This window comes from Brachycentrus maculatus, unplaced genomic scaffold, assembly GCF_059751285.1.
Source record: "Brachycentrus maculatus isolate JH-2025_06_01 unplaced genomic scaffold, ASM5975128v1 h1tg000400l, whole genome shotgun sequence".
In the NCBI taxonomy this organism is placed as follows: domain Eukaryota; kingdom Metazoa; phylum Arthropoda; class Insecta; order Trichoptera; family Brachycentridae; genus Brachycentrus; species Brachycentrus maculatus.
Genome location: NW_028281149.1, coordinates 55,225 through 70,363, shown reverse-complemented (window position 1 = coordinate 70,363; position 15,139 = coordinate 55,225). Strand labels below are relative to the sequence as shown.

The 15,139-nt window shown below is 39.5% G+C and overlaps 1 protein-coding gene across 4 annotated transcripts in view; it reads right to left on the bottom strand.

Annotated features, from left to right (window-relative positions):
* Positions 1-3,292: 3,292 nt before the first annotated feature.
* The window catches only part of LOC148302881 (tyrosyl-DNA phosphodiesterase 1-like), a 28,522-nt gene continuing 16,675 nt past the window's right edge, over positions 3,293-15,139 (bottom strand). For 2 of the 4 annotated variants that reach the window (XM_088270878.1, XM_088270879.1), the window contains exons 11-18: positions 14,609-14,711; positions 11,402-11,524; positions 10,478-10,573; positions 5,830-6,000; positions 5,360-5,525; positions 4,896-5,095; positions 4,001-4,208; positions 3,294-3,730 (exon numbers count right to left, since the gene is read on the bottom strand). In XM_088270878.1, the coding sequence (XP_088127004.1) occupies positions 3,602-3,730; positions 4,001-4,208; positions 4,896-5,095; positions 5,360-5,525; positions 5,830-6,000; positions 10,478-10,573; positions 11,402-11,524; positions 14,609-14,711 (1,196 nt within the window). In that variant the 3' untranslated portion in view covers positions 3,294-3,601. Of the gene's footprint in view, positions 3,731-4,000; positions 4,209-4,895; positions 5,096-5,359; positions 5,526-5,829; positions 6,001-10,477; positions 10,574-11,401; positions 11,525-14,608; positions 14,712-15,139 lie in introns of all 4 variants that reach the window. The other 2 variants (XM_088270877.1, XM_088270880.1) reach the window with 2 other exon arrangements.

The window sequence follows — 15,139 nt, the reverse complement described above, 5'->3', positions numbered from 1 at the left end:
ACTTACATATTGTGGGTGTACTGGCAAACCCGAAAATGTACAATTTTGACTTAATGACGCCTATTATAATGTTTTCAACGTTCTACAAACTGGCAAAATACCTTAAGTACTATGAAATGTCATAAAGATGTGCTTTTAAAAGTGAATTCAACTTTAATAGTTTTAAAATTAAATTCAACAGTTTAATAGCGCGTATTTTTATTCCGGCTAAAAGGAATTTTACAGTTTTTTTGCCAGTAAACCCACGATATGTCTTTTTAATAATATAATATTTATTTATTTATTAAACTTCTAGTACAGAATAAATGTACATTATAATTTTTATTGCTAAGAAGCAATATCTTCCAACCGATCAAAAACAGACTGGTCAAGGTTTGTATCTCTTTTTTTTATTATTAATACACATTTATTTAAATCACAATTTAAACATATTTAGAGCAATTTTTTTTTGCAGAGACCCACCAAGCCACCTTGTTTGTCTTATACAGCTGTTTGATGGAAGTCAACAGAACTATCTGAACTATGCACTAGCTTGTACATAAGTTGCAGTGTTCATGATCAAATAATGACATCGCTGTTTGTTTGTTTAACTGTTAATTGGAAGACAAAGCGGGTAGGATCAGGCAGAGAGTTAAGGGGGAGTTGATATGATCAGTTAGCGTTTTACAAATTTATATAAAAAATGATAAAAGCTTATAAATAAAAGACTTACTCTAATAATACATACAAAATAAAAACAATGCATTTAATAATTGTCACTTATGGCTTCTGTGATAAGTTAGCAAGAGAGACCAAGAAATTATCTTTACTTTTACATATATAACATAAATTAAAACATTTACATAAATCATCAAACCTGAAAATTTCGAATGTTTTTACGAAAAATATCTTATGCCCATTGCTCACTAGTGTGTAGTGACTGGGTGCAGAAACATGGGAAGATAGGGTTACTCGGACGATGCCCACACCCGGGGAGGTTGCTCACTAGTATATAGAGTGACTGGGTGTAGAAACATGGGAAGATAGAGTTACTCGGACGATGCCCACACCCGGGGAGGTTGCTCACTAGTGTATAGAGTGACTGGGTGTAGAAACATGGGAAGACAGGGTTACTCGGACGATGCCCACACCCGGGGAGGTTGCTCACTAGTGTATAGAGTGACTGGGTGTAGAAACATGGGAAGATAGAGTTACTCGGACGATGCCCACACCCGGGGAGGTTGCTCACTAGTGTATAGAGTGACTGGGTGTAGAAACATGGGAAGATAGAGTTACTCGGATGATGCCCACACCCGGGGAGGTTGCTCACTAGTGTATAGAGTGACTGGGTGTAGAAACATGGGAAGATAGAGTTACTCGGACGATGCCCACACCCGGGGAGGTTGCTCACTAGTGTATAGAGTGACTGGGTGTAGAAACATGGGAAGATAGAGTTACTCGGACGATGCCCACACCCGGGGAGGTTGCTCACTAGTGTATAGAGTGACTGGGTGTAGAAACATGGGAAGATAGAGTTACTCGGATGATGCCCACACCCGGGGAGGTTGCTCACTAGTGTATAGAGTGACTGGGTGTAGAAACATGGGAAGATAGAGTTACTCGGACGATGCCCACACCCGGGGAGGTTGCTCACTAGTGTATAGAGTGACTGGGTGTAGAAACATGGGAAGATAGAGTTACTCGGACGATGCCCACACCCGGGGAGGTTGCTCACTAGTATATAGAGTGACTGGGTGCAGAAACATGGGAAGATAGGGTTACTCGGACGATGCCCACACCCGGGGAGGTTGCTCACTAGTATATAGAGTGACTGGGTGCAGAAACATGGGAAGATAGAGTTACTCGGACGATGCCCACACCCGGGGAGGTTGCTCACTAGTATATAGAGTGACTGGGTGTAGAAACATGGGAAGATAGAGTTACTCGGACGATGCCCACACCCGGGGAGGTTGCTCACTAGTATATAGAGTGACTGGGTGCAGAAACATGGGAAGATAGGGTTACTCGGACGATGCCCACACCCGGGGAGGTTGCTCACTAGTATATAGAGTGACTGGGTGTAGAAACATGGGAAGATAGAGTTACTCGGATGATGCCCACACCCGGGGAGGTTGCTCACTAGTGTATAGAGTGACTGGGTGTAGAAACATGGGAAGATAGAGTTACTCGGACGATGCCCACACCCGGGGAGGTTGCTCACTAGTGTATAGAGTGACTGGGTGTAGAAACATGGGAAGATAGAGTTACTCGGACGATGCCCACACCCGGGGAGGTTGCTCACTAGTGTATAGAGTGACTGGGTGTAGAAACATGGGAAGATAGAGTTACTCGGACGATGCCCACACCCGGGGAGGTTGCTCACTAGTGTATAGAGTGACTGGGTGTAGAAACATGGGAAGATAGAGTTACTCGGACGATGCCCACACCCAGGGAGGTTGCTCACTAGTGTATAGAGTGACTGGGTGTAGAAACATGGGAAGACAGGGTTACTCGGACGATGCCCACACCCGGGGAGGTTGCTCACTAGTGTATAGAGTGACTGGGTGTAGAAACATGGGAAGATAGAGTTACTCGGATGATGCCCACACCCGGGGAGGTTGCTCACTAGTGTATAGAGTGACTGGGTGTAGAAACATGGGAAGATAGAGTTACTCGGACGATGCCCACACCCGGGGAGGTTGCTCACTAGTGTATAGAGTGACTGGGTGTAGAAACATGGGAAGATAGAGTTACTCGGATGATGCCCACACCCGGGGAGGTTGCTCACTAGTGTATAGAGTGACTGGGTGTAGAAACATGGGAAGATAGAGTTACTCGGACGATGCCCACACCCGGGGAGGTTGCTCACTAGTGTATAGAGTGACTGGGTGTAGAAACATGGGAAGATAGAGTTACTCGGACGATGCCCACACCCGGGGAGGTTGCTCACTAGTGTATAGAGTGACTGGGTGTAGAAACATGGGAAGATAGAGTTACTCGGACGATGCCCACACCCGGGGAGGTTGCTCACTAGTGTATAGAGTGACTGGGTGTAGAAACATGGGAAGATAGAGTTACTCGGACGATGCCCACACCCAGGGAGGTTGCTCACTAGTGTATAGAGTGACTGGGTGTAGAAACATGGGAAGACAGGGTTACTCGGACGATGCCCACACCCGGGGAGGTTGCTCACTAGTGTATAGAGTGACTGGGTGTAGAAACATGGGAAGATAGAGTTACTCGGACGATGCCCACACCCGGGGAGGTTGCTCACTAGTGTATAGAGTGACTGGGTGTAGAAACATGGGAAGATAGAGTTACTCGGACGATGCCCACACCCGGGGAGGTTGCCCACTAGTGTGACTGGGTGTAGAAACATGGGAAGATAGAGTTACTCGGATGATGCCCACACCCGGGGAGGTTGCTCACTAGTGTATAGAGTGACTGGGTGTAGAAACATGGGAAGATAGAGTTACTCGGATGATGCCCACACCCGGGGAGGTTGCTCACTAGTGTATAGAGTGACTGGGTGTAGAAACATGGGAAGATAGAGTTACTCGGACGATGCCCACACCCGGGGAGGTTGCCCACTAGTGTGACTGGGTGCAGAAACATGGGAAGATCAATGAGATAATTCCCATACCCAAGGTGTTTGTTCTTTATTATACGGAGACAAATTTAGATCATAGGGCACTGGCAGCCTTTTACGGTCATCTGGTGCAAGGGAAAACTTGCTGGTGTAAGATTTTTTCTGGAAAAAAAATGTTGGATGTTCATCACTTGTAAACACAACGTAATGAAATTTTAAAAATTCAGTTGTATCATGGGTAGAATTATGAATAAAGTATTTATACTCACTACGCTTTAGCGATCACTCAAATCAGTCAATGACAGGAGGTCGTAACCCTGTACATGCCCAGACTTCCATATTCTTATCTCACTGTGATGCGGCATGGGTTGACAGAAAAATCCAACATTTGTGAAAACAAAAATGGGCGCTCAAAGTATTATTAATACTTACATAAACAAATTTGGGTATGAAGAGCACTCCCGCTTCGTAGCAGTCAATAGTGAAGTCTCCATCATTGAAATTTCCCCAGGACTCCGGGGCCAGGGGGGCCGAGGTCAGCAGGAAGAAGGCCGCCTCGGTGTGGTCGGGAGACAGGCGCAGGTAGCTGTTCATGTGCGGCATCGCACGCTGCCTGTTGTACTTGCTGTCTTTCCAATCACTTTAAAACAAATCAAAATTCTCATCTTCCAACCATTTAAGCGCCAACCTTATTGTCCCATACCGGTAAGAAACCATTCTCTTGCGCAGATGTATTTTCTTCTTCTTCTGTTCGTGGTTCCGTGTGATAACGATTATGTTTCATCATAAGGGTGTTTTCTTTATGTAATGCGCCGCATTGGTTTCTGTATCGTGGTTAGGGCTTTGTGTTAGGTTGTGAACAAGGGTTATTTAATGCGCCCCATTGTGTTACTGTATCGTGGTTAGGGCTTTGTGTTAGGTTGTGAACAAGGGTTATTTTTTTCCATCTTTTGTTAGGATAGTGATAAAACTTATTACGTCAAGAAAAAAAAATCGCAACCATTAAAGGGATTCCTTATAGAATGTTGATCAATAATAATAATGTGGGAAATGCGATGACTGAATATTTTCTGCAAATGCCTCGGCACTGTTCCGTGTCTGCTGTGCCGGTCGGGGTTGTGGTGGTGTCCGTGTACCGGCCAACGTCGGGTTGGAATCGGATCTAGCTGACCAACTGAACCAACAACTACTAATTCACACTACACAGATCGTGGATCGTGGATCGCAATCCAACCTATTGGTTGTTAACTAACACTAAGCGTTGTTAGGAATCAGTGTCGTTTAGCGCACTCGTCGCTGCTCTAAGAAGGGGGACCGAGATACGTACTAGAGGAAGTCGTTGATCCATGTCTGGCGCAGATGCAGCGTGTTGAAGTAATCCAGCGCGTAGCCCCCGTGCGGGCCATCGTGGGAGGCCTTCACGGTGTCGAAGGACGGGTAGATGATATTCAGCTGAGGATCGTTCGTACCCGAGGATTTCTTCATCCCGCGGCTGACTCGGCTCATGAACTCGTCCATCAACCAGAACTGCAATCGCAGCGTGTTCAAATATGAGCATTTCTTGGATAAACATAATGCAATCCGTCACTCCATAGTGCTGGAGTGCCAGCTGATGAAACAGCCATAGAGCTGTCATATTTCATGCGCTGTATGGCGCTCGTCAATGTTTAACGTACGAGATAATAAAATGGTATTATTTCATTTGAGTACGAGTATCAGCGAGGAATTAGAAACGGTTAAGTTAAGGAATAAATCAGTGCAAAAGGTTGTAAAGGCCGAGTATACAATTACCTCCGGTTTTTTCCCATAATTGGCGATTGCAGATGTCTGAGCTACCACCTCCCACTCGTGAGGGTCTTTCTCGATGAGACAATGTGAGGAGAGCAAATTTCCCAGCCGTTCCAGGCCCCATTCGTAGTCGGAGTCGGCTTCCGGTACGGATGCCACCAGAAACACACTGAAACAAGTCAAACGGCAATCGGTCTCCACAGGGCAGGGCGCATGCACGGGGCACAGTCTCCAATTCCATTCTGGATTCATTTATACGGAGGTGGAGGCTTTATATTTTAAATCAAGGTTGATCGGATCTATCAGCTGTGCCCGAGTTAAGGGAGCTAGAACAACGATTTGTTCAAGAAATACTCTGATTCTAATTATTTTAAATACTTTGCTTTCAAAATGTGTCGGGGACAGTAATACCAGCAAAAGATGTTTGTCTACAGTTCAGTGACAAAAGTGATCAAATGTGGGTAGGTACTCACTTGATAGCGCTGAAGTCAGCCCGCTCGATATAGGTTATGAATGAAGATATGCTGGGTTTATCGTAGGACTTTAGGTAGGCAATTAGAGACTTCCTGAATTTGGTGGGAGAGTCCCCGTACTCTGGGGGAGAGCCCTTGCGCATTTTTGGGCACTTGGGGCTTATCCACAATCTGCAAAAGGTTTCAACGTATTGTACAATGTTTTACATCAATTTAAACTTATTTATTTATATTTCTTCATTGCTCGTCATAATTTCACGGTATATTCATTAATTTATACATATTTTATACATTGACTAAAATCCCACACAGGCAAAGCCTGTGTGAGGGTAAATAATATATGTAACACCGGGGCTTTTTTTAAGACAAAAAAGATCCCGGAACTCACTTCAAGTTGTCAAGTTTTCTACTAAAAAAAATTATGTGATTACAATATATTCATTACAATACCATATTTGATCATTCTCAACAATTATATAAATGAAGATTGTAATGAAGATGATTATGAACGTAGACACAAACATTGTTGTGTCTAATTGATATTGAAAATTTAATAAGTAAGTTGATCATGTCCATGAAAAAAGGTGCCCCGAACGCCATTACACTACGGTATGAAGTCATTGTAATCATTTCAAACCAGAAAATAGATGGATTAAGAAACATGAAGGAAAAGATGTTTCAAGAATAAGAAACAGTCAAATTAAAATACATGCTAAAGCATAACTAGGAAAGTCAAATTAAGAGTACAAAATCACTAATTAATATGATTTGAATCTCTTCGAGAAATTCGCTCATACACCAGACTGCTCATCGGACAAATCGCTCACTCCTTTGAAGAACGTCATAAATCAAAATACTTGATTTTTCAGGAGAACGTTTTTTAAGTTTAAAAATATAATACAATGTATTAAAAATATATATCAAGCCACTTACTGAACTTTTTACTGTGCAACAGATCTTTTCAGGTAAAATCTGAAGTTTTTTTCTCCTTTTGAAAAATATTTAGTTTATTGAAAAAAATAATTAAACAATACATTTTCTTCAAAATGAAAAAACAACACTTTCCGCCCTGTAGCGGGTAAATATTAAGTTAAAAATATGCCGCCTTTGCTGGGATATAGTAAATTTTCTGGGCATTCCGAAAACGTGCACAACTGAAAATTGACGATTTTTGATTTATGACGTTCTTGAAAGGAGTGAGCGAAATGTCAATAATCTTCTGCAAACCGTAAAGTAGTAAATCATAAAACAATAATTATGCAGTTCTTTTCACATTTTTGTGCTGTAAATTAAGCCTGTGAAACTGGAACACATTTTAAGCATGTGGATTACACAAAGGGACGATAGTTTACTAGATAAATGATAGTTTCAACCAGACGGGTGTACAATGCAGAGGGCACGGTGCGGGGATTGGCCTAAACTCTTTTTATGGCCAAATATTGTGTGTCGGGTTGTGATCTCGCGGTTAGTGTCGCGGACTCTCGAGTTTCTGGGTTCAAACCCACTCTACCATAATTTGATACATTTTTTCAATAACGATCTGCTTAGGCTCACAGAAATAGCATAATTTTATTTATTTATTTATTTAAATACTAAAAACACAAATATTTTTCTTTTTAAAAAAAAAATATTTTAACCTTTAGACACTCATGCGCCGCGAGCAATAAGGGTAGCGCCCTGCCTAGCATTTTTGTGAAATGTTCGCGCGACTTGCTACCTACACGTAGCTGTTATAAAAATAATCATATCTCTAAAATTAGTCTTCCTATTTAGGTATAATAAAAAACATTTTCAAAATAAAATATTTTTTTTAATTTACCGTACTTAAGCAACTTTGTTTTATTACGGTCCGCCTAATAAAACGCAACGCATCTCCCAAAAGTCAACCGTGTAATGCAGGTATAAACACTAATATTACGCATCTCCCAAGAGTCAACCTTATAATGCAGGCAAACACTAATATTACACATCTCCCAAGAGTCAACCTTGTAATGCAGGCATAAACACTAATATTACACATCTCTCGAGAGTCAACCTTGTAATGCAGGCATAAACACTAATATTACACATCTCCCGAGAGTCAACCTTGTAATGCAGGCATAAACACTAATATTACACATCTCCCGAGAGTCAACCTTGTAATGCAGGCATAAACACTAATATTACACATCTCCCAAGAGTCAACCTTGTAATGCAGGCATAAACACTAATATTACACATCTCTCGAGAGTCAACCTTGTAATGCAGGCATAAACACTAATATTACACATCTCCCGAGAGTCAACCTTGTAATGCAGGCATAAACACTAATATTACACATCTCCCGAGAGTCAACCTTGTAATGCAGGCATAAACACTAATATTACACATCTCCCAAGAGTCAACCTTGTAATGCAGGCATAAACACTAATATTACACATCTCTCGAGAGTCAACCTTGTAATGCAGGCATAAACACTAATATTACACATCTCCCGAGAGTCAACCTTGTAATGCAGGCATAAACACTAATATTACACATCTCCCGAGAGTCAACCTTGTAATGCAGGCATAAACACTAATATTACACATCTCCCAAGAGTCAACCTTGTAATGCAGGCATAAACACTAATATTACACATCTCTCGAGAGTCAACCTTGTAATGCAGGCATAAACACTAATATTACACATCTCCCGAGAGTCAACCTTGTAATGCAGGCATAAACACTAATATTACACATCTCCCGAGAGTCAACCTTGTAATGCAGGCATAAACACTAATATTACACATCTCCCAAGAGTCAACCTTGTAATGCAGGCATAAACACTAATATTACACATCTCCCAAGAGTCAACCTTGTAATGCAGGCATAAACACTAATATTACACATCTCTCGAGAGTCAACCTTGTAATGCAGGCATAAACACTAATATTACACATCTCCCGAGAGTCAACCTTGTAATGCAGGCATAAACACTAATATTACACATCTCCCAAGAGTCAACCTTGTAATGCAGGCATAAACACTAATATTACACATCTCCCAAGAGTCAACCTTGTAATGCAGGCATAAACACTAATATTACACATCTCCCGAGAGTCAACCTTGTAATGCAGGCATAAACACTAATATTACACATCTCCCGAGAGTCAACCTTGTAATGCAGGCATAAACACTAATATTACACATCTCCCAAGAGTCAACCTTGTAATGCAGGCATAAACACTAATATTACACATCTCCCAAGAGTCAACCTTGTAATGCAGGCATAAACACTAATATTACACATCCCTCGAGAGTCAACCTTGTAATGCAGGCATAAACACTAATATTACACATCTCCCGAGAGTCAACCTTGTAATGCAGGCATAAACACTAATATTACACATTTCCCGAGAGTCAACCTTGTAATGCAGGCATAAACACTAATATTACACATCTCCCAAGAGTCAACCTTGTAATGCAGGCATAAACACTAATATTACACATCTCTCGAGAGTCAACCTTGTAATGCAGGCATAAACACTAATATTACACATCTCCCGAGAGTCAACCTTGTAATGCAGGCATAAACACTAATATTACACATCTCCCGAGAGTCAACCTTGTAATGCAGGCATAAACACTAATATTACACATCTCCCGAGAGTCAACCTTGTAATGCAGGCATAAACACTAATATTACACATCTCCCGAGAGTCAACCTTGTAATGCAGGCATAAACACTAATATTACACATCTCCCGAGAGTCAACCTTGTAATGCAGGCATAAACACTAATATTACACATCTCCCAAGAGTCAACCTTGTAATGCAGGCATAAACACTAATATTACACATCTCTCGAGAGTCAACCTTGTAATGCAGGCATAAACACTAATATTACACATCTCCCGAGAGTCAACCTTGTAATGCAGGCATAAACACTAATATTACACATCTCCCGAGAGTCAACCTTGTAATGCAGGCATAAACACTAATATTACACATCTCCCAAGAGTCAACCTTGTAATGCAGGCATAAACACTAATATTACACATCTCCCAAGAGTCAACCTTGTAATGCAGGCATAAACACTAATATTACACATCTCCCGAGAGTCAACCTTGTAATGCAGGCATAAACACTAATATTACACATCTCCCGAGAGTCAACCTTGTAATGCAGGCATAAACACTAATATTACACATCTCCCAAGAGTCAACCTTGTAATGCAGGCATAAACACTAATATTACACATCTCCCGAGAGTCAACCTTGTAATGCAGGCATAAACACTAATATTACACATCTCCCAAGAGTCAACCTTGTAATGCAGGCATAAACACTAATATTACACATCTCCCAAGAGTCAACCTTGTAATGCAGGCATAAATACTAATATTACACATTATGACTAAAATATTTATTGGAACCAAAAATAAAATGATGGATCGGTATCTCAAATCACTATTTAGGTAAGCTAATATTCATATTTTGAATACTATTATCCTAAATCAGTGAAATGCATCACAATCACCGCTCCTGTATGGGACCGGTGGATATTGAACGACGCGAATCCGCGGTCCGGTAAAGGACCACTGGGCAGCTTAAGGTTGACAAAATGTCTGAATACGAATACATGCACAAAAAGATTAAACATAAATAAATAGGAATTTTGAAAAGTTACCCTTGTGTTTGATTTTCCCACTCATATTGATACAAGTTGGCCGTTGAAACGACAACTCTGACTGAGGAATCGTCGTAAACAAAAATTGACATCTTGCTGAAAAGAAAATAATGCCACACATTCTTGAGTTTATTATTTTTGTAACACAATTACTTGTTAAATATATGTTTAGCTATATATATATATATATATATATATATATATATATATATATATATATATATATGTATATTCTAGGTACACAATTATTTGTTAAATAGATATATTTGTTAATATACATATTTGAATTTGGAGTGGTAAAACACACTCCAAATTCGGCAATTCTGCTTATTGACATAGGCATTTAACCAAAAATGTGCCTCATCGGTGAACAAAATTTTGCATTGAAAAAGAGGATCAAGCTGAATATTGTTTTTGGCCCATTCACCGAACCTGTGGCGCGCATAATGGTCATTCAGTCTATTCATGGTGAAATGGCAAAATGTACTGACTACAAATCAACTGCCAAATTTTTCAGTAGGCAAAAACAATGTTACCAGTTTAAAAAACAATGTCAACATCAACTGTAGAATGGCCCAGAGCAGTCGTGTACTTAGCTTTGAGAATAGGTGTCTGCGGATATTTTAGGCGTGTCGTAGTTTGACTTTGTAAGGAATGAAGAGATGAGGCGTAGGACATAATAGCAAATCTCGGTCACAGCCGTCGTCAACAAAAGGCGATTCAGTTGGCTAAGGCCATGTCTTCCGCATGCCTCCCGAGAGCCGCCATCAAGCTTGCCTCTTTTACAAGACATCAGGTTTGCGCCGCCCAGGACGATCACTGCTCACTCCGGAGGACGCAAGGAAGCTGGCGGTCGACAGAAAAGCTCGGAGACAGTTAGTGGACTTCATATGGGGAGCGGATATGGTTTGAATATCAACTTACGTGTTATGAAGCCCAAAGTCACTTTTCATCTGGACCTTCTCAGCTTCGATGTGCTGGTGGGTTGCATCGATTCCCTCCAAGGTCGGAGAACCGTCTCCGTAGAGAATGACTAATGGAGTGTTTCTACAAATAGATATTGGGTGAGTGAGTGCGCTTCCTCTCCATCCTCCATCCTCCATCCAAAATATAATAAAACAACAACTATTTCATTTTTTCCACTGTTATTTCATTTGACCAGTGACTGCGTTTCGTCGTAACCGATATCATCAGACTGGTAGGAGACTAGACATTTATCTAGTTCATTAGAATTTTTTACTTTTTTACTTCTTATTCTTTCTTTCTTTCTTATTTCTTACTTCGTTAGAATTTTTAATGAAGTAAGAAATAAAGTTCAATCCCGATTTTATTTCATTTTTCTGACTAATGAGTTGAATTGAGTGAATTTAAGTAGTGTATCATAATAATATTTACATTTATGTTATGGTAAGAGAGATTTTGTATTATTTTAGTATAGAAATTGATAACTTATGTAAATTCTGGAACTGTCGGTTGACAACTCCTTCTACTGCACATTTGTCAAGTGGAAAAAACTATATAACTGTTGTTTTATTATATGAAATGCAGTACAAAACATTAATCTAATAACTTGGTTAATGTCAATATAACACTGCACGTTCACACACTCACACAAGAACAACATGCACCATATGTAGGTGTGAGTGTGTGGATCATGCTATGGTGCCGCCACTCCGCAGTAGCGACTATTCCGAGGAAGAGACACCCACCCTGGTTTCGAACCCGGAAGGCTAAAAAATCTGTCCTATACTAACATACTGACATGTTAACTCATTCCGTTGACGAATCTTTTTCTTGCGCAGAGTGTCAATATAAATTGGTTACGGAAACAAGGTTTAGAGTCACATTTTGAACCCATTGCACCACTAATGACGATGATATAATTTGTTCATACAACACACTATTTAATTTTGACAAATTTTTACAATTTGTATCAAGATTACCCCTAGATAATTAAACATTCGTCCACGCGATGACGACCTTCTGGGTGCAAGTCGAGTGCACTTACTTCCCCGCACCCCGCACCCGCCAGGCTTTGTTTACGGAATACTGATTTACTGTTAAATGTCTCTTACATTCATTTCTAGTAAACCAAACTTAAGTGTCATGTAACCAGTTACTATTTTGAATAAATACTTTCGATAATTTTCAAATTTTTAATTGCGTAGTCCGCCTGACGAATATTTAGTTACTAAGTATCTACAAATATAGTTTAGTTATCTAGAGTTAATACTCAATTACACACAAAATAAAAATAGTAAAACAGAAAAGCAATTTTTTTTAAGCTAGATCATTATGGCGGCTCATTGCCAGGTAGTTTAAGTACGTGGAGAGCCACCAAAAATTTCTCACTTTCCCATTGAGAATTCACTCCTCTTTTTCTTCAAGGAACACATATTGCATAATCTCGATGGGTATTGTTTGACTGGATTTGGTGGAATTTATTTATTCAATTCAATTTTATTCAACAACAAAAAAATATCAATATATACATAACAAACAATATTCAAGGCGTATATGTTAAAAGTAAGCAAGAAGACTGAAAGGTGTAGACTAATCCTGCTTGGGAAAACTCCTTCGGACACATGGAACAGATCAATATCCAATGTGACAATGTTTAACATAGCGGTAGCTCTTCCAACAGGCATAACTATTGACAGGTTGGTCCTGTATATAGGAATGTGAAACAATCTATGCCGACCAGATACCTAAGAAGGTAACTTATCGGGAACATACAGACCAATGCTCCGGATAATTTCAGGATTATCGATCATACCGCGCAACAATGGATAAAAATGCGTAATCAAATACACATTCCTTCTAGTCTCTTAACTATTGTAGCCAAGCATACCCTGGAGAAACTCGGTTGGGTAGAGCCAAGGATAATAGGCGTACTGTCTCATGTAGAGATACCTCAGAAACTTCGTTTGGACTTTCTCTACCATAAGAGAGTACTTAAGCTCATGTGGTCCCCAAACCATCGAGCCACTCTATATTATTTCATCCTCATTTGATGAAATATTACAAGCGCAACGAGTTTGTTTACGAGTGCGTTCGGTCATTTTGGAGGTATTGGATGTTAAAATATTGTAATAAAAATATGAAATCAATTGTGATTATTACATTTTATAATGAAATCAGTATCCAGAATAAACTTATTTATGAATACAGTTATTGTCATTCGGTTTTAATATTTAAAAAATCACTTCAGAGGCAAACCGGCGAATCGCCGGCTTTGTGAGTCAGTGACAAATTGACCTTGGCTGGCGAATTGCTGGCTTTGTGTGGCAATGGGTAAATTTCGTTAATTGATCGATAATTGGGAAACTACCACAATTTCTTAAAATCTACTGTGATCATTTTTTATGAAAATGATACGGTGTTTGTAAATGATGCAGGTTGGATCCAAACACGTGTCACAATAGATTTTAAGAAACAGTGGTGGTTACCAAATTTTTAATGTACTCTTTTTATATAGCGCAACAATGTCTTCGCTTCTAGTGCTAGAAATTATGTTATCCTACTATTCTGAGACATTATTTCGGTTTTAATTTGTAAAAACCATTTTCTAGTAAAACTTAATTTTTAAAATGAGTTAAATTTTCATTTCAAATCGGATTTTATCATTTATCTCGTGTTTAGAAGGTTAGTTTGTGATAAACTGATATATCTGAAATTATACCTGGGTAATTGTTGTGGTAACGATTCTAATAGTTGTCATGATTTTGACAAATTTGGATCAAATATTTAATTATTCAGATATTCTGCGTATGGACACATCATCTATCTATGATATGATAGATATGATAGAATTTTGCTGGCGTGGGACTTTGATGTGTCAGAATTTTGACAGGTTGGGATTAGAATATTTGACTATTCGGATATGTCAGAATTTTGGCAAGTTGAGATTTGGATAGGATATTTCCATATGTGGATATTCTGTGTCCATAGATATGATAGAATTTTGATGGGGTGGGACTTTGACGAGTCAGAATTTTTACAAATTGTGAATTTAGGACTACGGGTCATTGATACTGATATTTTGGCCTAGGGCTTGATGTCAGTATTCTGCTTCAGGGACATTATAAATTAGGTACACATGGTCGTAAATAATATATGAATAATTATTACTTGTATCCCGCCTTGTTGTATTGAGCCAACAGCCAGTCAATATCTATGGTGTTGTTGATTTGCAGGGATCTTTTGAGTTTTCCAAAACTAGAATCCAGTAAATCTGAAAATGATGTCAAATATTTAATGTTCTCATTTAGGTGAATTCCCAACACAGGATAAAGTATTTATTTAATAAAGTCCTCGTTTAGGTGAATTCCCAAAACACGATTTTAAGGATGTTTTATTTAATTAAGTTCTTATTTAGGTGAATTCCCAAAACATGAGTAAGATTGTATTATTTAATTAAGTTCTCGTTTAGGTGAATTCCCAAAATACGCTTAAGGATGATTTTCAAACACAACAAAATACGGTGGAACCTCTCATAACGAGTAATTCGCATAACACGCAAAAAAAATGTGCAAAATTTGCTCCCTTAACAAGCAACATTTCGCATAACGAGTTACAGAGAAAGGGCAAGTCACTTTTTCACGATATTAACTTGTGAACCGGGACTTCTGCCCAGTCAAAATAAAAAAATGTTTTGCATAA